General features: G+C 58.1%; 1 protein-coding gene across 1 annotated transcript; it reads left to right on the forward strand.

Moving 5' to 3' along the window:
- The first annotated feature begins 1,304 nt into the window (after nucleotides 1–1,304).
- UBE2M (ubiquitin conjugating enzyme E2 M) lies at nucleotides 1,305–17,236 on the forward strand. Its single transcript, XM_054295395.1, has 6 exons — nucleotides 1,305–2,043; nucleotides 6,299–6,393; nucleotides 7,408–7,446; nucleotides 9,770–9,873; nucleotides 13,389–13,452; nucleotides 16,863–17,236. Exons 1-6 carry the CDS (start codon nucleotides 1,935–1,937, stop codon nucleotides 17,001–17,003), a joined length of 552 nt encoding a protein of 183 aa, XP_054151370.1. The 5' UTR covers nucleotides 1,305–1,934; the 3' UTR covers nucleotides 17,004–17,236.
- Nucleotides 17,237–23,812: the final 6,576 nt, after the last annotated feature.

Below are 23,812 nucleotides of genomic sequence, written 5' to 3' on the forward strand. Positions count from 1 at the left end.
TTTTAGTGTTTGGATTTTGAGGCTTGTCCCTCATTTCTGGGCTCATATTTCCCGAATTCCTCCCCCATTTTGGGGCTTGGATTCTGCCTCATTTTAATATTTGGATTTCCTGGGTTCTCCCTCATTTTAATGTTTGAATTTCCTGGGTTACCCCCCAGTTTCAGGGCTTGGATTTCCTGGCTTCGCCCTCATTTTAGTGTTTGAATTTTGAGCATTGTCCCTCATTTCTGGGCTCAGATTTCCTGAATTCTCCCCCATTTCTGTACTTGGGCTTACTGGATTCTCCGTCACTTTAATGTTTGGATTTCCTGCGTTCTCCGCCATTTTAATGTTTGGATTTCCTGAATTCTCCCCAATTTCTATGCTCGGATTTCCTGAATTCTCCCCGATTTCCGTGCCGGACCCACCCCAGGCCGTGAACTGGGCCTGGCACGGGAGGCTCTGGGAGGGCGAACTGGTCCCACTTCACCCCGGGCCAGCAAAGATGGCGGCGCCCACTGGGAGAAAGGGCCGCAAGCCCCGCCCCCGGAACGGGATTGGCTGGTGGCAGCCGGGGAGAGCCGAAGTGCTCCGGAAAGAGCCGAGTGTGAGGCGAGGGAGAGAAACGAGATCGGCGCTTTTCGGAGGGCTTCGCCCCGCCCCCTTTTCCGGAAAAACCCGAAGCGCTCCGGAAAGAGCCGAGGGACAGAGAGTTGCGCTTCTCGGAGCACCTGGCCCCGCCCCCTTTCCGGTAAAACCCGAAGTGTTCCGGAAAGAGCCGAGGGGAGGAGACCGGCGCTTTTCGGAGCGCCTGGCCCCGCCCCCTTGCCGGTAAAACCCGAAGTGTTCCGGAAAGAGCCGAGGGGAGGAGACCGGCGCTTTTCGGAGCGCCTGACCCCGCCCCCTTTCCGGTAAAACCCGAAGTGTTCCGGAAAGAGCCGAGGGGAGGTGACCGGCGCTTTTCGGAGCGCCTCGCCCCGCCCCCTTTCCGGAAAAACCCGAAGCGTTCCGGAAAGAGCCGAGCCTGAAGCGCGGGAAACAGAAACGAAGCGGCTGCCGGAAAGAGCCGAGGGGCGGAGATCGGCGCTTTGCGGAGCGCCTGGCCCCGCCCCCTTTTCCGGAAAAACCCGAAGCGCTCCGGAAAGAGCCGAAGCGGGGTCAAAGCGCCGGAACGAGTCGATCCCCTTCCGGAAGAAGCCGAAGAGCCCTCGGGCCCGCCGGAGCCTTTCCAGAAAGTGCCGAGGGGTCCCCGCCCCCCTTCCGGAGACCCCCGAGCCCCGAGCCCCATTCCGGAGACCCCCGAGCCTCTCCCCTACCCCCCCCTTTTCCGGAGATCCCCGAAGCGGTTCAGGAGCTCCCGGAAGCGGCTCCCGAGCGGCGCCGGCGGAGCCCGAGGCCGAAACGGTTCCGAAGCGGGTCCGGAACTCGCCAGGCGGCTCCGGAGTTTGCCGAGAGATTCCGAAGCCCTGCGGTGGTTCTCGAAGCGATTCCAGAGACCCGCGAAGCGGCCCCGGAGATCGCCCAGAGGTTCCGAAGCGGTTCCGGAGAGTCCCGAACATCCTCCCCCCTTTCCGGAAGGTTCCGAGCGGCTCCGGACATCGCTGAGGCCGTTCCGCAAAGCCCCGAAACGGTTCCGAAGCGGTTCCGGAAGTCGCCAAGCACCTCCGGAGCTTCCCGAAGCGCTTCCGGAAACTCCCGAAGTCGCAGAGAAGCAATTCCGGAGCGTCACGAAGAGATCCCGGAAGTTGCCGAAGAGGTTCCGGAGAATACCGAGCGGCTCCGGAAGTTGCCGAGCGGCTCCGGAAGTTGCCGAGCCGGCCGGCCCTCAGCGCTCGCCCCCGGCCCCCGTCGCCCCCGGAGCCCCCGAACCGGAGCCGCCCCCGGCCCGGCCCCGCTCCCTCGGCCCCGGGGGGGGCCCGGACCCGCCCCGGCCCCCGCCGCCCCGGCCCGGCAGGATGATCAAGCTGTTCTCGCTGAAGCAGCAGAAGAAGGAGGAGGAATCGGCGGGCGGCACCAAGAGCTCCAGCAAAAAGGCCTCGGCCGCGCAGCTCCGCATCCAGAAAGGTCTGAAGGGAGGCAGCGGGCGCAGACTGGGCCAGTAAGGGTCACAAACTGGGCCCAGTAAGGGCTGCAAACTGAGCCCAGCAGGGCCTCAGACTGGGCCAAGTAAGGGCATCATAGTGGGGCCAGTAAGGGCCCCAAACTGGGACCAGTAAGGGCTTCAAACTGGGGCCAGCAGGGCTGCAGACTGGGGCCAGTAAGAGCTGCACACTGGGGCCACTAAGGGCCCCAAACTGGGCCCAGAAAAGGCCTCGAACTGCGGCCAGTAACGGCCACAGACTGGGGCCAGTAATGGCCGCACACTGGGCCTTGCAGGGCCTCAAACTGGGACCAGTAAGGGCCACAGATGTGGGCCAGTAATGGCTGCAAACTGGGACCAGTAAGGGTCCCAAACTGAGGCCAGTAGGGACCCCAAACTGGGCCCAGTAAGGGCTGGAAACTGGGCCCAGTAAGGGCCTCGAACTGAGGCCAGAAAAGGCCTCGAACTGTGGCCAGTAACGGCCACAGACTGAGGCTGGTAATGGCCACACACTGGGCCCAGCAGGGCCTCAAACTGGGACCAGTAAGGGTCCCAAACTGGGGCCAGTCAGGGCAGCACCCTGGGACCAGTAAGGACCTCGGATTGGGGCCAGTAAGGGCCTCAAAGTGGGGTCATTAACAACCACAGACTGAGGCCAGTAAGGGCCTCAGACTGGGCCCAGTAATGGTTGCAGACTCGGCCCAGCAGGGCCGCACACTGGCCCAGTAATGGCCGTAAACTGGGGCCAGTAAGGGCTGGAAACTGGGGCCAGTCAGGGCTGGAAACTGGGGCCAGTCAGGGCTGAACACTGGGCCCAGTAAGGGCAGCACACTGAGGCCAGTAAGGGCCTGACTGGGGCCAGTAATGGCTGCAAACTGGGGCCAGTCAGGGTCCCAAACTGAGGCCAGTAGGGACCCGAAACTGGGCCCAGTAAAGGCTGGAAAGTGGGGCCAGTCAGGGCCTCAGACTGGGCCCAGTAACGGTTGCAGACCTGGCCCAGCAGGGCCGCACACTGGGCCCAGTAATGGCCGTAAACTGGGGCCAGTAAGGGTCCCAAACTGGGCCCAGTAATGGCTGGAAACTGGGCCCAGTCAGGGCCTTGAACTAGAACCAGTGAGGGCCACATGCTGGGGCCAGTAATGGTCGCAGACTGGGACCAGTTAGGGCAACACACTGGGGCCAGTAAGGGCCCCAGAGTGGTTCCGGTAAGGGCAGCACACTGGTCCCAGTAAGAGCCGCAGACTGGGGCCAGTAAAAGCCGCACACTGGTGCCGGTAAAGGTCCCAAACTGGACAAAGTCAGTGCCTCACACTGGGCCCAGTAAGGGCCACAAACTGGGGCCAGTAGGGACCCCAAACTGGGCCCAGTAATGGCTGCAAACTGGGACCAGTAAGGGCCTCGAACTGAGGCCAGTAAGGGCCTGACAGTGGCCAGTAACGGCCACAGACTGAGGCCGGTAATGGCCGCACACTGGGCCCAGCAGGGCCTCAAACTGGGACCAGTAAGGGCCACAAATGTGGGCCAGTAATGGCTGCAAACTGGGACCAGTCAGGGCAGCACACTGGGACCAGTAAGGACCTCGGATTGGGGCCAGTAAGGGCCTCAAAGTGGGGTCATTAACGACCACAGACTGAGGCCAGTAAGGGCCTCAGACTGGGCCCAGTAATGGTTGCAGACTCGGCCCAGCAGGGCCGCACACTGGCCAGGTAATGGCCGTAAACTGGGGCCAGTAAGGGCTGGAAACTGGGCCCAGTAAGGGTCCCAAACTGGGGCCAGTAATGGCTGCAAACTGGGACCAGTAAGGGTCCCAAACTGAGGCCAGTAGGGACCCCAAACTGGGCCCAGTAAGGGCTGGAAACTGGGCCCAGTAAGGGCTGGAAACTGGGCCCAGTAAGGGCCTCGAACTGAGGCCAGAAAAGGCCTCAAACTGGGGCCAGTAACGGCCACAGACTGAGGCTGGTAATGGCCGCACACTGGGCCCAGCAGGGCCTCAAACTGGGACCAGTAAGGGTCCCAAACTGGGGCCAGTCAGGGCCGCAAACTGGGCCCAGTCAGGGCTGGAAAGTGGGGCCAGTAACGGCCGCAAACTGGTCCCAGTAAGGGCCCCAGACTGGTCCCAGCAGGCCCTCATACTGGTCCCAGTAAGGGTCTCAAACTGGACCCAGCAGGCCCTCATACTGGTCCCTGTAGCACTCGCAGTCTGGGCCCAGTAAGGGCTGGAAACTGGGGCCAGTAAGGGCTGGAAACTGGGACCAGTAAGGGTCCCAAACGGGGACCAGAAAGGGCCTCAAAGAGGTCCCAGTAAGGGTCCCAAACTGGGGCCAGTAAGGGGCACATACTGGTCCCAGTAAGGGGCACATACTGGTCCCAGTAAGGGGCAGGTACTGGTCCCAGTAAGGGGCACATACTGGTCCCAGTAAGGGGCACACACTGGTCCCAGTAAGGGGCACATACTGGTCCCAGTAAGGGGCAGGTACTGGTCCCAGTAAGGGGCACATACTGGTCCCAGTAGGGGCACGTACTGGTCCCAGTAAGGGGCAGGTACTGGTCCCAGTAAGGGGCACACACTGGTCCCAGTAAGGGGCAGGTACTGGTCCCAGTAAGGGGCACACACTGGTCCCAGTAAGGGGCACACACTGGTCCCAGTAGGGCACATGCTGGTCCCAGTTAGGCCCCAGTGGGTCCCAGTAGGGGTCAGGTACTGGTTCCAGCCTGGGTCACATACTGGGACCAGTAGGGGTCAGATACAGGTCCCAGTATAGTCCCAGTATGGCCCCAGTATGGTCCCAGTATGGCCCCAGTATTTTCCAGTATAACCCAGTATTTCCCAGTATGGCCCAGTTTGGTCCCAGTATTTCCCAGTATGGCCCCGTTTGGTCCCAGTATTTCCCAGTATGGCCCAGTTTGGTCCCAGTATGGCCCAGTTTGGTCCCAGTATTTCCCAGTATGGCCCAGTTTGGTCCCAGTATGGCCCAGTTTGGTCCCTGTGATTCCCAGTTTGGTCCCAGTTGTGCTGGGGATGGGCCAGGGAGGGGTTGGGCTCATGGGGTGTCATGGTTGTGTCACCTGAGTGTCACCTGTGTCACCTGTGTGTGTCACCTGTGTCACCTGTGTCACCTGTGTGTGTGTCACCTGTGTCACCTGTGTGTGTCACCTGTGTCACCCGTGTGTCAATTAAGTGTCACCTGTGTCACCTGTGTGTTGTCACCTGTGTCATCTCTTAAAGCTCTGTGTCACCTCAATGTGTCCCCTGTGTGTCCCCACCTGTGTCACCACTGTCTCACCTGTGTCCCCATGTCCCCGTGTGTCCCCATGTCACCGCTGTCCCACCCCTGTCCCCGTGTGTCCCTGTGTGTCACCCGTGTGTCACCCGTGTGTCACCCGTGTGTCACCTGTGTGTCACCTGTGTGACATGTGTCACTGCTGTCCCACCTGTGTCCTCGTGTGTCCCCATTTATCCCCAGCTGTCCCCAATGTCCCTGTGTCCCTGTTTGTCCCTGTTTGTCCCTGTGTGTCCCCGCTGTCCCTGTGTGTCCCTGTGTGTCCCTGTGTCCCCTCACTGTCCCTGTGTCCCCTCACTGTCCCTGTGTGTCCCCGTCTGCCCCCAGCTGTCCCTGTGTGTCCCTGCTTGTCCCCCGTGTGTCCCCATGTCCTCAATGTCCCCATGTTTCCCCAGCTGTCCTCACTTGTCCCCAGTGTCCCCTCACTGTCCCCAGGTGTCCCCGATGTCCCCATTGTCCTCTCTGTCCCAATGTCCCCTCAGTGTCCCCAATGTCCCCTCAGTGTCCCTGTGTCCCCAATGTCCCCATTGTCCCCAGACATCAACGAGCTGAACCTGCCCAAGACGTGTGAGATCCCAGTGTCCCCTCAGTGTCCCTGTGTCCCCTCAGTGTGTCACTGTCCTCAATGTCCCCAATGTCCCTGCTGTCCCCTCAGTGTCCCCAATGTCCCCAATGTCCCCTCAATGTCCCCTCAATGTCCCCAGACATCAACGAGCTGAACCTGCCCAAGACGTGTGAGATCCATTCCCTGTCACTGTCCCCAATGTCCCGTCACTGTCCCCAATGTCCCCTCAGTGTCCCCAATGTCCCCAATGTCCCCATTGTCCCCAGACATCAACGAGCTGAACCTGCCCAAGACGTGTGAGATCCATGTCCTGTCACTGTCCCCAATGTCCCGTCACTGTCCCCAATGTCCCCTCAGTGTCCCCAATGTCCCCAATGTCCCCATTGTCCCCAGACATCAACGAGCTGAACCTGCCCAAGACGTGTGAGATCGATTTCTCAGACCAGGACGATCTGCTGCACTTCCGCCTGCTCATCTGCCCCGACGAGGTGCGTGTGGCACGGGGACACCTGTGTCACCTGGGTGTCACCTGGGTGTCACCTGGGTGTCACCTGGGTGTCATGTGTGTCACCTGGGTGTCACCTGGGTGTCACCTGCGTGTCACCTGTGTGTCACCTGGGTGTCACCTGGGTGTCACCTGGGTGTCACCTCTGTGTGTCACCTGGGTGTCACCTGTGTGTCACCTGGGTGGCACCTGGGTGTCACCTGGGTGTCACCTGGGTGTCATGTGTGTCACCTGGGTGTCACCTGGGTGTCACCTGGGTGTCACCTGGGTGTCATGTGTGTCACTTGTGTGTCACCTGGGTGTCACCTGGGTGTCACCTCTGTGTGGCACCTGGGGGGCATCTGACACCTGGGGAACCTCCCTGTGTCACCTGGGGCACCTGGGGGGCACCTGGGGAACCTGGAGAACCTTGGGCACCTCCCTGGGTCACCTCCCTTGGTCACCTCCCTGGGGCACCTCCCTGTGTCACCTGGGGCACCTGGGGGGCACCTGGGAGTACCTGGCACCTGCGGGGCACCTGGGGAACCTCCCTGGGGGCACCTGGGGAACCTGGGGGCACCTGTGTCACCTGTGTCACCTGGGGGGCACCTGGGGAATGTCCCTGGGGTGCCTGGGGAGAACCAGGGGGCACCTGGGGGGATCATGAGGCACCTGGCACCTGGTGGGCCCCTACCTGGGGCACCTGTGTCACCTGGGGCACTTGTGGCACCTGGGGGACCTGGGGGGCACCTGGGGGACATCTGGGGCACCTCCCTGGGTCACCTGTGTCACCTGGGGGGCACCTGGGGGGCACCTGGGGGCCATGTTGGGGGGGGGGGGGAACCTGGGGCACCGGGGGCACCTGGGGGCATCTGGGTGTCACCTCCCTGTCCCCGTGTCCCTGTCCCCTCTCCCCATCCCTGTCCCCTGTGCCCGTCCCTGTCCCCTGTCCCCATCCCTGTCCCCTGTGCCCGTCCCTGTCCCCGGTGTCCCCTCAGCGCCGTTTCTGTGTCCCCAGGGTTTCTACAAGGGCGGCAAATTCGTCTTCAGCTTCAAGGTCAGTGCTGGGCCACCAAACCCCCCCTTTGTGGCCACCAAACGTCCCCAGGGGCCACCAACCTCCCGCCATGGCCACCAAACCCCCCCTTTGTGTCCACCAAACGTCCCCAGGGGCCACCAAACCCCCCCTTTGTGGCCACCAAACCCCCCCTTTGTGTCCACCAAACCCCCCCTTTGTGGCCACCAAACCCCCCCTTTGTGGCCACCAAACCCCCCCTTTGTGGCCACCAAACGTCCCCAGGGGCCACCAACCCCCTTTGTGGCCACCAACCCCCCCCTTTGTGGCCACCAGTGGCCATGGGGACGGGCTGAGGGGACCTGGTGGCCACCGACCCCTGCCCGGTGGCCACCAAGCTGTGCCGGGGCTCCCGTGGGTCAGAGGTGGCACCTGGGGGGTGCTCGGTGGCCACCAGAGGTGACTCGGTGGCCACCAAGGGTGGACTCGGTGACCTCCGGGCCAGCTGAGGGCCGGAGGTCACTTGGTGGCCACCGGGTTTTACTTGGTGGCCACCATGGGTGACTTGGTGGCCATTGTGTGGGTTAGCGGCCCCTGGAGGGGTTGGTGGCCACCGGGGGTCACTTGGTGGTCACTGTGGGGTTTGGTGGTCACCAGGGGTGACTCGGTGGCCACAGGGGGGGGTTGGTGGCCACCGGACACTGCCTGGTGGTCCCTGTGGGTTGGTGGCCACCAGGGGTGACTCAGTGGCCACTGGGAGTGACTCAGTGGCCACCATGGTGACCGGGTGGCCACCAGGGGTGACTTGGCGGCCCCTGGGGTGGTTGGTGGCCATTGGGGGTGACTGGGTGGTCGCTGGGGGGGGGGTTGGTGGTCACCAAGGGTGACTCGGTGGCCTCTGAGGCAGCTGAGGGCTGGAGGTGACTCGGTGGCCACCGGGAGTGACTTGGTGACCACCAGGGGTGACTCTGTGGCCATTGAAGGTGACTTGGTGACCACCATGGTGACTTGGTGGCCATCAGGGGTTACTCGGTGGCCACTGGACACTGCCTGGTGGCCACTGGGGGGGTTGGTGGCCACTGGAGGTCACTTGGTGGCCACCAGGGATGACTTGGTGGCCATCAGGGGTCACTGGGTGGCCACTGGACACCGCCTGGTGGCCCCTGGGCCAGCTGCGGGCTGGGAGGGGTTGGTGGCCCCAGGGGTGACGTGGTGGTCACGGGCAGTGACTCAGTGACCATTGGGGTGACCGGGTGGTCACTGGGGGGGTCGGTGGTCACCAGGGGTGACTCGGTGGCCACCAGGGGCCTCCTGAGGGCTGTGGAGGGGTTGGTGACCACTGGGAGTGATTTGGTGACCACTGGGGGGTTGGTGGCCACTGGGAGGGACGTGGTGACCACTGGTGGCCCCTGGGGGGTTGGTGACCGCCGGGAGTGACTCGGTGACCACTGGACACGGCCTGGTGGCCCCTGGGCCAGCTGTGGGCTGGGGAAGGGTGGTGACCACTCGGTGGCCACCAGGGGTCACTTGGTGACCCCTGAGCGGGTTGGAGGCTCCTGGAGGTCACTCGGTGGCCCCAGGGAGGTTGGTGGCCACCATGGGTCACTCATTGGCCATCAGGGGTCACTCAGTGGTCACTCAGTGGCCATCAGGGGTCACTCATTGGCCATCAGGGGTCACTCAGTGGCCATCGAGGGTCACTCGCTGGCTCTTAGGGAGCTTGGTGGCCCCCGTGGGTCACTCAGTGGCCATCAGGGGCGTTGCTGGCCATCAGGGTCACTCAGTGGCCATCGGGGGTCACTCAGTGGTCACTCAGTGGCCATCAGGGTCACTCAGTGGCCATCGGGGGTCACTCAGTGGTCACTCAGTGGCCATCAGGGTCACTCAGTGGCCATCGGGGGTCACTCAGTGGTCACTCAGTGGCCATCAGGGTCACTCAGTGGCCATCAGGGGTCACTCAGTGGTCACTCAGTGGCCATCAGGGGTCACTCAGTGGCCATCAGGGTCACTCAGTGGCCATCAGGGGTCACTCAGTGGTCACTCAGTGGCCATCAGGGGTCACTCAGTGGCCATCAGGGTCACTCAGTGGTCACTCAGTGGTCACTCAGTGGTCACTCAGTGGCCATCAGGGGTCACTCAGTGGCCATCAGGGTCACTCAGTGGTCACTCAGTGGCCATCGGGGGTCACTCAGTGGCCATCAGGGTCACTCAGTGGTCACTCAGTGGCCATCAGGGGTCACTCAGTGGCCATCGGGGGTCACTGGAGGGGTTGGTGGCCATCGGGGGTCACTCAGTGGTCACTCGGTGGTCACTCGGTGGCCGCAGGAGGGTCGGTGGCCCCCAGGTGACCGCGGTGTCCCCCCAGGTGGGGCAGGGGTACCCTCACGACCCGCCCAAGGTGAAGTGCGAGACGATGGTGTACCACCCCAACATCGACCTGGAGGGCAACGTCTGCCTCAACATCCTCAGGTGAGCCTGAAACACACCTGGGGGACATGGGGACACACAGAGTGACACACAGGGACACACACACTGACACACAGTGACACACAGTGACACACAGGGACACACAGGGACACACAGTGACACACAGGGACACACACAGGGACACACAGGGACACACAGTGACACACAGTGACACACAGTGACACACACAGTGACACACACAGTGACACACAGGGACACACAGTGACACACACAGTGACACACAGGGACACACAGTGACACACAGTGACACACACAGTGACACACAGGGACACACAGTGACACACAGTGACACACAGGGACACACACAGTGACACACAGGGACACACACAGTGACACACAGTGACACACAGGGACACACACAGTGACACACAGTGACACACAGTGACACACAGGGACACACACAGTGACACACAGGGACACACAGGGACACACAGGGACACACCTGGCCATGCTGTACCACCCCAACATCGACCTGGAGGGCAACGTCTGCCTCAACATCCTCAGGTGAGACTGAAACACACCTGGGGGACATGGGGACACACCTGGGACACACAGGGACACACAGTGACACACAGGGACACACACAGGGACACACAGGGACACACCTGGGACACACAGTGACACACAGTGACACACAGGGACACACACAGTGACACACACAGTGACACACAGTGACACACAGTGACACACAGGGACACACACAGTGACACACAGTGACACACAGTGACACAGTGACACACAGTGACACACAGGGACACACACAGTGACACACACAGTGACACACACAGTGACACACAGTGACACACAGTGACACACACAGTGACACACAGGGACACACAGTGACACACAGGGACACACAGGGACACACACAGTGACACACACAGTGACACACACAGTGACACACAGTGACACACAGTGACACACACAGTGACACACAGTGACACACACAGTGACACACAGGGACACACACAGTGACACACACAGTGACACACACAGTGACACACAGGGACACACAGTGACACACACAGGGACACACAGTGACACACACAGTGACACACAGGGACACACAGGGACACACACAGTGACACAGTGACACACAGTGACACACACAGTGACACAGTGACACACACAGTGACACACAGTGACACACAGGGACACACACAGTGACACACACAGTGACACACAGGGGCACACAGTGACACACACAGTGACACACAGGGGCACACACAGTGACACACAGTGACACACACAGTGACACACACAGTGACACACAGGGACACACACAGTGACACACAGTGACACACACAGTGACACACAGGGACACACAGGGACACACACAGTGACACACAGTGACACACACAGCGACACACACAGTGACACACAGGGACACACACAGTGACACAGTGACACACAGTGACACACACAGTGACACAGTGACACACACAGCGACACACAGTGACACACAGGGACACACACAGTGACAGTGACACACAGTGACACACAGGGACACACACAGTGACACACGTGACACACACAGTGACACACAGTGACACACAGTGACACACAGGGACACACACAGTGACACACACAGTGACACACACAGTGACACACAGTGACACACACAGTGACACACACAGTGACACACAGGGGCACACAGTGACACACAGTGACACACACAGTGACACACAGGGACACACACAGTGACACACACAGTGACACACACAGTGACACACACAGTGACACACAGGGACACACACAGGGACACACAGTGACACACAGTGACACACAGTGACACACACAGGGACACACAGTGACACACACAGGGACACACACAGTGACACACACAGGGACACACAGTGACACACACAGTGACACACAGTGACACACAGTGACACACAGTGACACACACAGGGACACACAGTGACACACACAGTGACACACACAGGGACACACACAGTGACACACAGTGACACACACAGTGACACAGTGACACAGTGACACACACAGTGACACACAGTGACACACAGTGACACAGTGACACACACAGTGACACACAGTGACACACAGTGACACACACAGTGACACACAGTGACACACAGTGACACACAGGGACACACAGTGACACACAGTGACACAGTGACACACACAGGGACACACACAGTGACACACAGTGACACACACAGTGACACACACAGGGACACACACAGTGACACACACAGTGACACACAGTGACACACAGGGACACACAGTGACACAGTGACACACCTGGGACACACCTGGGGGGTACAAACACACCTGGGGGCTGTGGTCACCTGCTGGTGGCCATGGTGGCTTCACTGACCACTGACCACTGACCGCTGACCACTGACCGCACTGACCACTGACCACTGACCACTGACCACTGACCACTGACCGCACTGACCACTGACCGCTGACCACTGACCGCTGACCACTGACCGCACTGACCACTGACCACTGACCGCTGACCGCACTGACCACTGACCACTGACCACTGACCACTGACCGCACTGACCGCTGACCGCTGACCACTGACCGCACTGACCACTGACCACTGACCGCTGACCGCACTGACCACTGACCACTGACCACTGACCACTGACCGCACTGACCGCTGACCGCTGACCACTGACCGCACTGACCACTGACCACTGCCCACTGACCATGGTCACAGTGGCTGCAGTGCCCACTGCCCACTGACTCCCAGCTGCACTGACCACTGGCCGTGGCTGTGGCCACAGTGGTCACAGTGGCCGCAGTGACTGCTGGCTGTAGCTGTGGCCGCAGTGCCTGCAGTGACCGCTGGCCACGGCCACAGTACCTGCTGCCTGCTGGCCGTGCCCACTGACCACTGACCGCTGGCTGTGCCCGCTGACCGCTGGCCGTGCCCGCTGACCACTGACCACTGACCGCTGACCACTGACCGCTGGCTGTGCCCACTGACCGCTGACCACTGACCGCTGGCCGTGCCCGCTGACCGCTGGCTGTGCCCGCTGACTGCTGACCACTGACCGCTGGCCGTGCCCGCTGACCGCTGGCCGTGCCCGCTGACTGCTGACCACTGACCACTGGCCGTGCCCGCTGACCGCTGACCATGCCCGCTGACCGCTGGCCGTGCCCGCTGACCGCAGTGGCCGCAATGCTCACTGACCACTGGCCGTGGCTGCTGGCTGCTGACCACAGTGCCCGCTGACCGCTGGCCGTGGCAGTGGCCGCAGTGGCCGCAGTGGCTGTGGCCGTGCCCGCTGACCATGGCCGCAGTGGCCCTGGCAGCGCCCGCTGGCCGTGCCCGCTGACCAGTGGCCGTGCCCACTGACCACAGTGGCCGCAGTTCCCGCTGGCCGCTGGCCGTGCCCGGTGCCCGGTGGCCGTGCCCGCTGGCCGCTGGCCGGTGGCCGCAGTGCCCACTGGCCGTGCCCGCTGACCGCTGGCCGTGCCCGGTGGCCATGCCCGCTGAGCGGTGCCCGCTGTCCCCGCAGGGAGGACTGGAAGCCGGTGCTGACCATCAACTCCATCATCTACGGCCTGCAGTACCTGTTCCTGGTGAGGGACACCTGGGGACACACCTGGGGACACACCTGGGGACATGGGGACACACCTGGGGACACACCTGGGGACACACCTGGGGACACACCTGGGGACATGGGGACACACCTGGGGACACACCTGGGGACACACCCGGGGACACACCTGGGGGGCTTGGGGACACACCTGGGGGGACAATGGGGATGTGGGGACACAGCTGGGGGGAGATGGGGACACAGCTGGGGACATGGGGGACACACCTGGGACATGAGGAGGGACACCTGGGGGGACACCTGGGGGGGTTGGGAACACCTGGGGGCACATGGGGACACACCTGGGAACGTGGGGACACACCTGGGAATATCTGGGGACACCTGGGGGGGCTTGGGGACCCTGAGGGGACATGGGGACACAGCTGGGGACACACTTGGGAATACCTGGGGACAGCTGGGGGACACAGCCAGGGGGACATGGGGATACCTGGGAACACCTTGGGGACACACCTGGCGGCCTTGGGGACACAGGGACACACCTGGGGGGGAGTTGGGGACACCTGGGGGGGACATGGAGGGACACCTGGGAATACCTGGGGGACATGGGGACATTGGGGGGCTCGGGGACACACCTGGGGGGTGTTTGGGGACACCTGGGAACGCCTTGGGGACACAGGGACGCACCTGGGAGGGCTTGGGGACACCTGGGAACAACTTGGGGACACACCTGGTGGCCTTGGGGACACACCTGGTGGCCTTGGGGACACACCTGGGGACACAGGGACACACCTGGGGACAAGGGGAGACCTCGGGGGACATGGGGGGTGCACCTGGGGACACTCCTGGGGACATGGGGACACCTGGGGGGGTCTTGGGGACACCTGAGGGGACAAGGACACACCTGGGGACAAGGGGACACACCTGGGGACATACCTGGGGGAGCACCTGGGGACACAGGGACACACCAGGGGACATGGGGGTGGCACCTGGGGACACACCTGGGGATGTGGGGACACACCTGGGGACACAGGGACCCACCTGGGAAGGTTTGGGGACACTTGGAGGACATGGGGACACACCTCGGGGGTGTCTGGGGACACCTGGGAGAGTTGGGGACACAGCTGGGGACACAGGGACACACCTGGGGGGACAAGGACACACCTGGGGACACACCTGGGGGGGGCTTGGGGACACCTGGGGGGTGTTTGGGGACACTTGGGAGAGTTGGGGACACAGCTGGGGACATGGGGGGGACACCTGAGGGGACAAGGACACACCTGGGGACACACCTGGGGACATGGGGACACACCTGGGGGGACATGGGGGGACACACCTGGGGACATGGGGACACACCTGGGGACATGGGGACACACCTGGGGGGACATGGGGAGACTTTGGGGGACATGGGGGGGACACCTGGGGACACCTGGGGACATGGGGACACACCTGGGGGGACCTTGGGGACATGGAGGTGGCACCTGGGGGTGGTTTGGGGACTCCTTGGGGGGGAACCTGGTGGCCTTGGGGACACACCTGGGGACATGGGGACACACCTGGGGACATGGGGGGACACCTGGGGGGACATGGGGACACCTGGGGGGTCCTGGGGAGGGTTTTGGGGTCCTGGGGGATTTGGGAGAATTTTTGGGGATTTTGGGGTCCCCCTGAGCCCAAACTTTGCCCCAAAAGGAGCCGAACCCCAACCAAGGGCGACGGGATTGGGGGGACTGAGGGGTTTTGGGGGGGTTTGGGGGAATTTTGGGATTTGGGGGGATTGAGGGATTTTGGGGGGTTTGGGGGAATTTTGGGATTTGGGGGGATTGAGGGATTTGGGGGGTTTGGGGGAATTTTGGGATTTGGGGGGATTGAGGGATTTGGGGGGTTTGGGGGAATTTTGGGATTTGGGGCATTGAGGGATTTTGGGGGGGTTTGGGGGAATTTTGGGGTCTCTCCTCTCATATTTTGGGGTCCCTCACACCCCAAATTTTCCCCCAAAAGGAGCCAAACCCTAAACAAGGGCTTGGGGGATTTGGGGGGTTTTTAGGGGAATTTTGGGATTTGGGGGGTGTAAAGGGATTTTGGGGGTTTTTAGGGGAATTTTAGGATTTGGGTTCTGTGAAGGGATTTTGGGGGGTTTTAGTGGGATTTTAGGGGAATTTTGGGATCCCCCTGACCCCAAACTTTGCCCCAAAAGGAGCCGAACCCCAAACAACGAGTGATGGGATTTTCTGGGGTTTGTGGCGCGTGAAGGGATTTTGGGGGGATTTGTGGGGTTTTAGGAAATTTTGGGATTTTGGGGGATTTTAGGGGAATTTTAGGGGAATTTTGGGATCCCCCTGACCCCAAACTTTGCCCCCCAAAGGACCCAAACCCCAAACAACGAGTGATGGGATTTTGGGGAGTTTTAGGGGAATTCTGGGATTTGGGGGTGTGAAGGGATTTTGTGGGATTTTTGGGGGGTTTTAGGGGAATTCTGGGATTTTGGGGGATTTTAGGGGAATTTTAGGGGAATTTTGGGACCCCCCTGACCCCAAACTTTGCCCCCCAAAAGGACCCAAACCCCAAACAACGACTGATGGGATTTGGGGCAGTTTTAGGGGAATTCTGGGGGTTTTAGGGGAATTTTGGGATTTGGGTTCCGTGAAGGAATTTGGGGGGTTTTGGGGTCTCTCTCCCATATTTTGGGGTCCCTCAAACCCCGAACTGTCCCCCAAAAGGACCCAAACCCCAAACAATGACTGATGGGATTTTGGGGAGTTTTAGGAGAATTTGAGGAGTTTTAGGGGAATTCTGGGATTTGGGTGCTTTAAGGGATTTTGGGGGATTTTAGGGGAATTTTAGGGGAATTTTGGGACCCCCCTGACCCCAAACTTTGCCCCCCAAAGGAGCCAAACCCCGAAGACCCCCTGAACAAGGGGAGCCCCAAGATGGGACCCAAACCCCAACCAGGGGCTGATTTTGGGGGGAATTTATGGGAATTTTGGGATCTGGATACTTTAAGGGATTTTAGGGGAATTTTAGGGGAATTTTGGGATCTCTCAAACCCCAAATCTCACCCCCAAAGGAACCAAACCCCGAGGAGCCCCTGAACAAGGGGAGCCCCAAGATGGGACCCAAACCCAAACCAGGGGCTGGTGTGAGGGGATTTTGGGGGGTTTTTGTGGGGTTTTAGGGGAATTCTGGGATTTTGGGAGATTTTAGGGGAATTTTAGGGGAATTTTGGGATCTCTCAAACCCCAAATCTCACCCCCAAAGGAGCCAAACCCCAAAGACCCCCTGAACAAGGGGAGCCCCAAGATGGGACCCAAACCCCAACCAGGGGCTGATTTTGGGGGGAATTTATGGGAATTTTGGGATCTGGATACTTTAGGGGATTTTAAGGGAATTTTAGGGGAATTTTGGGGTCTCTCAAACCCCAAACTTTGCCCCCCGAAGGAGCCCAACCCCGAGGACCCCCTGAACAAGGAGGCTGCGGAGGTGCTGCAGAGCAACCGGCGCCTGTTTGAGCAGAACGTGCAGCGCTCGCTGCGGGGCGGCTACGTGGGAGCCACCTACTTCGAGCGCTGCCTCAAGTGACCCCAAAAACCCGCCCTGAGGAGGGAGAGGCACCCCAGGAACCCGATAAAACCTGCAGAGAAACCCCCCGAAAACACCCAATAAAACCTGCGAAAATCCCCTGAAAAATGTGCAAAGTATCCCCAAAAATACCCAATAAAAGGTGTGAAAATATCCCCCAAAAAACTGCAAAATATCCCCAAAAATACCCAATAAAAGGTGTGAAAATATCCCCAAAAAACCTGGAAAATATCCCCAAAAATCCCCAATAAAACCTGCGAAATATCTCCAGAAAAATCTGCAAAATATCCCCAAAAATCCCCAATAAAACCTGCGAAATATCCCCAAAAAACCTGCAAAATATCCCCAAAAATACCCAAAAAACCTGCAAAATATCCCCAAAAATCCCCAATAAAACCTGCAAAATATCTCCAGAAAAATCTGCAAAATATCCCCAAAAATCCCCAATAAAAGCTGCAAAAATCCCCCAAAAATACCCAATAAAACCTGAGAAATATCCTCAAAAAAACCTGTGAAAAATCCCCAAAAAATCCCAATCAAACCTGAGAAAATCCCCAGAAAAATCTGCAAAATATCCCCCAAAATACCCAAAAAACCTGCAAAATATCCCCAAAAAACCTGAAAAATATCCCGAAAAATACCAAAAATCTGCAAAATATCCCCAAAAATCCCCCATGGAGAGCCCAAGAAATCCTGAAAAAATGCCCCAAAAATCCCCAATAAAAGCTGAAAAATATCCCCAAAAAACTGCAAAATATCCCCAGAAAAATCCCAATGAAACCTGAAGAAAATCCCCAAAAATCCCCAATAAAACCTGCAAAAAATCCCCCAAAAAATCCCATGGAGAGCCCAATAAAAGCTGCAAAAATGCCCAGGAAAAACCAATAAAACCTGAGAAATATCCCCAAAAATACCCCATGGAGAACCCAGTAAATCCTGAAAAAATACCCCAAAAATATTCAATAAAAGCTGCAAAAATCCCCCGGAAAAAACCAATAAATCCTGAGAAATATCCCCCAAAAACCTGCAAAATATCCCCGAAAATCCCCCATGGAGAGACCAATAAATCCTAAAAAATCCCCCCAAAATACCCAATAAAAGCTGAAAAATATCCCCAAAAAACTGCAAAATATCCCCAAAAAACCTGAAAAATATCCCAAAAATACCCGAAAAACCTGCAAAATATCCCCCAAAAATTCCCAATAAAACCTGCAAAAATCCCATTAAAAATCCCAATAAAAGCTGCAAAAATCCCATAAAAAATTCCCCAATAAAAGCTGCAAAAATCCCATTTAAAATCCCCAATAAATCCTGAGGAAATCCCCCAAAAATCCCCAATAAAACCTGAGAAATATCCCCAAAAAACCTGCAAAAAACTCCATTAAAAATACTCCATGGAGACCCAATAAATCCTGAAAAAATACCCCAAAAATATTCAATAAAAGCTGCAAAAATCCCCAGGAAAATCCCAATAAAACCTGAGAAATATCCCCAAAAATACCTCATGGAGAGCCCAATAAATCCTGAAAAAATACCCCAAAAATCCCCAATAAAAGCTGAGAAACTATCCCCAGAAAACCTGAAAAAATCCCATTAAAAATACTCCATGGAGAGCCCAATCAATCCTGCAAAAATCCCCAATCAAACCTGAAAAAATCCTCAGGAAAAAAGCAATAAAACGTGAGAAATATCCCCAAAAATCCTGCAAAATATCCCCAAAATATCAAATAAAACCTGAGAAATATCCCAAAAAAACCCCACAGAGAACCCAATAAAAGCTGCAAAATTCCCATAAAATAATCAATAAAAGGTGCGGAAATCCCCCAAAAATCCCCAATAAAAGCTGAGAAAATCCCATTAAAAATCCCAATAAAACCTGAGAAAATCCCATTAAAAATCCCAATAAAACCTGAGAAAATCTCCAATAAAAATCCCAATAAAACCTGAGAAAATCCCATTAAAAATCCCAATAAAACCTGAGAAAATCCCCAATAAAAGCTGCAAAAATCCCCCAAAAATTCCCAAAAAACCTGAGAAAATCCCCAATAAAACCTGAGAAAATCCCCAATAAAAGCTGCAAAAATCCCCCAAAAATTCCCAAAAAAACCTGAGAAAATCCCCAATAAAACCCGAGAAAATCCCCAAAAAATCCCCAATAAAACTTGAAAAAATCGCCAATAAAAGCTGCAAAAATCCCCCCAAAATCCCCAATAAATCCTGAGAAAATCCCATTAAAAATCCCCAATAAAACCTGCAAAAATCCCCCAAAAATCCGCAATAAATCCTGAGAAAATCCCCAAAAATCCCCAATAAAACGTGAGAAAATCCCATTAAAAATCCCCAATAAAAGCTGAGAAAATCCCATTAAAAATCTCAAATAAATCCCATTAAAAATCCCCAATAAAAGCTGAGAAAATCCCCCAAAAATCCCCAATAAATCCTGAGAAAATCCCCAAAAATCCCCAATAAAACGTGAGAAAATCCCATTAAAAATCCCCAATAAAAGCTGAGAAAATCCCCCAAAAATCCCCAATAAATCCTGAGAAAATCCCCAAAAAATCACCCAAAATCCCCAATAAATCCTGAGAAAATCCCATTAAAAATTCTCCAACCTGCAGAGAAATCCCCAAATAATGAAAAAAAATCCCCCAAAAAATCCTAAAAACGCCCAGAAAATGCCCCAAACACTGAGAAAACCCGGAATCCTCCCAGTACATCCCAGTACATCCCAGTTCCATTCCCAGTACATCCCAGTACATCCCAGTACATCCCAGTTCCATTCCCAGTACATCCCAGTACATCCCAGTACATCCCAGTATCCATTCCCAGTACATCCCAGTACATCCCAGTACATCCCAGTACATCCCAGTTCCATTCCCAGTACATCCCAGTACATCCCAGTACACCCCAGTACACCCCAGTACATCCCAGTACATCCCAGTATCCATTCCCAGTACATCCCAGTTCCATTCCCAGTACATCCCAGTACATCCCAGTACATCCCAGTATCCATTCCCAGTACATCCCAGTATCCCCAGTTCCATTCCCAGTACATCCCAGTACATCCCAGTATCCATTCCCAGTACATCCCAGTATCCATTCCCAGTACACCCCAGTACATCCCAGTACATCCCAGTACATCCCAGTACATCCCAGTACACCCCAGTATCCATTCCCAGTATCCATTCCCAGTACATCCCAGTACACCCCAGTACATCCCAGTACATCCCAGTATCCATTCCCAGTACATCCCAGTACCCCCAGTTCCATTCCCAGTACATCCCAGTACATCCCAGTACATCCCAGTACATCCCAGTATCCATTCCCAGTACATCCCAGTATCCCCAGTTCCATTCCCAGTACATCCCAGTACACCCCAGTATCCATTCCCAGTACATCCCAGTACATCCCAGTACACCCCAGTACATCCCAGTACATCCCAGTTCCATTCCCAGTACATCCCAGTACATCCCAGTACACCCCAGTATCCATTCCCAGTACATCCCAGTACATCCCAGTATCCATTCCCAGTACATCCCAGTACCCCCAGTTCCATTCCCAGTACATCCCAGTACATCCCAGTACATCCCAGTACATCCCAGTATCCATTCCCAGTACATCCCAGTATCCCCAGTTCCATTCCCAGTACATCCCAGTACATCCCAGTACATCCCAGTATCCATTCCCAGTACATCCCAGTATCCCCAGTTCCATTCCCAGTACATCCCAGTACATCCCAGTATCCATTCCCAGCACTCCCAGTATCCCCAGTATATCCCAGTATATCCCAGTACCCCCAGTTCCACTCCCAGTATATCCCAGTATATCCCAGCACCCCCAGTTCCATTCCCAGCACTCCCAGTACCCCCAGTTCCATTCCCAGTACATCCCAGTACATCCCAGTATCCATTCCCAGCACTCCCAGTATCCCCCGTTCCCATCCTAGTACATCCCAGTACACCCCAGTATCCATTCCCAGCACTCCCAGTACCCCCAGTTCCCATCCCAGTACATCCCAGTACATCCCAGTATCCCCAGTATGTCCCAGTACCCCCACCCTCTCGGACACCTCCTGGCCGCCAGGTGTCGCCCCACCGGAAGTGGCCGCTCCGGCCGCTCCTCTCGCTGCTCCCCACCGGAAGTGGCCGCTCCGGCCGCTCCTCTCTCTGCTCCCGTACCGGAAGTGGCCGCTCCGGCCGCTCCTCTCTCTGCTCCCCACCGGAAGTGGCCGCTCCGGCCGCTCCTCTCGCTGCTCCCGTACCGGAAGTGGCCGCTCCATCCCCTCCTCTATGGTTCGCCCCTCCCCTGTCTGAGGCGCTGTCGCGTGCCCGGAAGCGCGGTGACGTCATTGTTTGCGGAAGTGCCGGTGCGGAGCCGGGTGAGGGCCGGGGGCGCTCGGGGGGTTCGGGGACATTCGGGGACATTCGGGGACGTTCGGGGACGTTCGGGGACATTCGAGGACATTTGGGGACATTCGGGGACGTTCCGGGACAGTTTTGGGGGCTCGGTGGGGCCGGAGGGGCGCGGGGGCCGCTCGGGGCCGCTCTGAGGGATCGGGGGGGCCCTGAGGGGCGGGGGGGGCGCGGGACCGGCCCGGGCACTTCTGATGTCACCGTGTGTCACCGTGTGTCACCGTGTGTCACCGTGTGTTACCGTGTGTCACCGTGTGGCACCTCTGTGGCACCGTGTGGCACCGTGTGGCACCTCCGTGTCCCCCTGTGCCACCTCCCTGTCGCCGTGTGTCGCCTCCGTGTCCCCTCCACGGGGCCGTGTCACCCCCCTGTCCCTCTGTGTCCCCTCCGTGTCCCCTCCGTGTCCCCCTGTGTCACACCCCTGTCTCTGTGTGTCCCCTCCGTGTCCCCCTGTGTCGCCGTGTGTCACCCCCCTGTCCCTCTGTGTCCCTTCTCTGTCCCCTCCCTGTCCCCCTGTGCCACCCCTCTGTCCCTGTGTGTCCCCTCCGTGTCCCCTCCCTGGTGCCGTGTCACGCCCCTGTCCCTCTGTGTCACCTCCGTGTCCCCCTGTGTCCCCCTGTGTCACCTCCGTGTCCCCTCCATGTCCCCCTGTGTCCCTGTGTGTCACCCCCCTGTCCCCCTGTGTCCCTTCTCTGTCCCCTCCCTGTCCCCTCCTCATCCCTGTGTGTCACCTCCCTGTCCCCCTGTGTCACCTCCGGTGTCACCTCCCCGGGGCCGTGTCACCTCCGGTGTCACCGCGTGTCACGTCCGAGTCCCCCGTGTGCCATCTCTGTGTCACCTCCGAGTCCCCGTGTGTCACTTTCGTGTCCCTCCCTGTCCCCCTGTGTCCCCTCCGTGTCCCCTCCGTGTCCCTGTGTCACACTCTGTCCCTGTGTGCCACCCCCCTGTCCCCTCCCGGGGCGGTGTCACCTCCCCCTGTCCCCCCCTGTCCCCTGTCCCCATCTCCAGGTGCTGCCACACCCCCGTGTGCCCCCACATCGCTGTCCCCAGTGTCCCATCGCTGTCCCCATTGTCCCATCAGTGTCCCCAGTGTCCCATGGCTGTCCCCAGTGTCCCATCACTGTCCCCAGTGTCCCGTCAGTGTCCCCAGTGTCCCATCACTGTCCCCAGTGTCCCATCAGTGTCCCCAGTGTCCCATTGCTGTCCCCAATGTCCCATCAGTGTCCCCAGTGTCCCATCACTGTCCCCAGTGTCCCTTTGATGTCCCCAGTGTCCCATTGCTGTCCCCAGTGTCCCATCAGTGTCCCCAGTGTCCTTTTGCTGTCCCCATTGTCCCATTGCTGTCCCCATTGTCCCATCACTGTCCCCAGTGTCCCATTGCTGTCCCCAGTGTCTCATTCCTGTCCCCAGTGTCCCATCAGTGTCCCCAGTGTCCCATTGCTGTCCCCAATGTCCCATCACTGTCCCCAGTGTCCCATCAGTGTCCCCAGTGTCCCATCGCTGTCCCCAGTGTCCCATTGCTGTCCCCAGTGTCCCATCAGTGTCCCCAGTGTCCTTTTGCTGTCCCCATTGTCCCATTGCTGTCCCCATTGTCCCATCACTGTCCCCAGTGTCCCATTGCTGTCCCCAGTGTCTCATTGCTGTCCCCAGTGTCCCATCACTGTCCCCAGTGTCCCTTTGATGTCCCCAGTGTCCCATGGCTGTCCCCATTGTCCCATTGCTGTTCCCAGTGTCCCATCACTGTCCCCAGTGTCCCATTGCTGTCCCCAGTGTCTCATTCCTGTCCCCAGTGTCCCATCACTGTCCCCAGTGTCCCTTTGATGTCCCCAGTGTCCCATGGCTGTCCCCATTGTCCCATTGCTGTTCCCAGTGTCCCATCACTGTCCCCAGTGTCCCATTGCTGTCCCCAGTGTCACCAATGTCCCCAGTGTCCCATCAGTGTCCCATCACTGTCCCCAGTGTCCCCATATCCCGGAGGAGCTGCTCCGGCAGAACCAGTGTGCCCTGTCCCTGTGTGTCACTGTGTGTCACTGTGTGATGGCTGTACCCGGGTGTCACTGTGTGTCACTCTGTGTGTCACTGTGTGTCACTGTCCCTGTGTGTCACTGTCCCTGTGTGTCCCTGTGTGTCACTGTCCCTGTGTGTCACTGTGTGTCACTCTGACGGATGTCCCCGATGTCCCCGATGTCCCCAGTGTCCCCAGGTGTCCCATGGAGCTGCTGTTCGGGCGCAGGCGCTCCCCGGAGGAGCTGCTCCGGCAGAACCAGCGCGCCCTGGCCCTGTGTGTCACTGTCCCTGTGTGTCCCTGTGTGTCACTGTCCCTGTGTGTCCCTGTGTGTCACTGTGCTCACTCTGATGGATGTCCCCGATGTCCCCGATGTCCCCAGTGTCCCCAGG

This window comes from Melozone crissalis, unplaced genomic scaffold (genome assembly GCF_028551555.1).
Source record: "Melozone crissalis strain CALT ecotype California unplaced genomic scaffold, PUWL_Pcris_2 ptg000701l_1, whole genome shotgun sequence".
Taxonomy (NCBI): domain Eukaryota; kingdom Metazoa; phylum Chordata; class Aves; order Passeriformes; family Passerellidae; genus Melozone; species Melozone crissalis.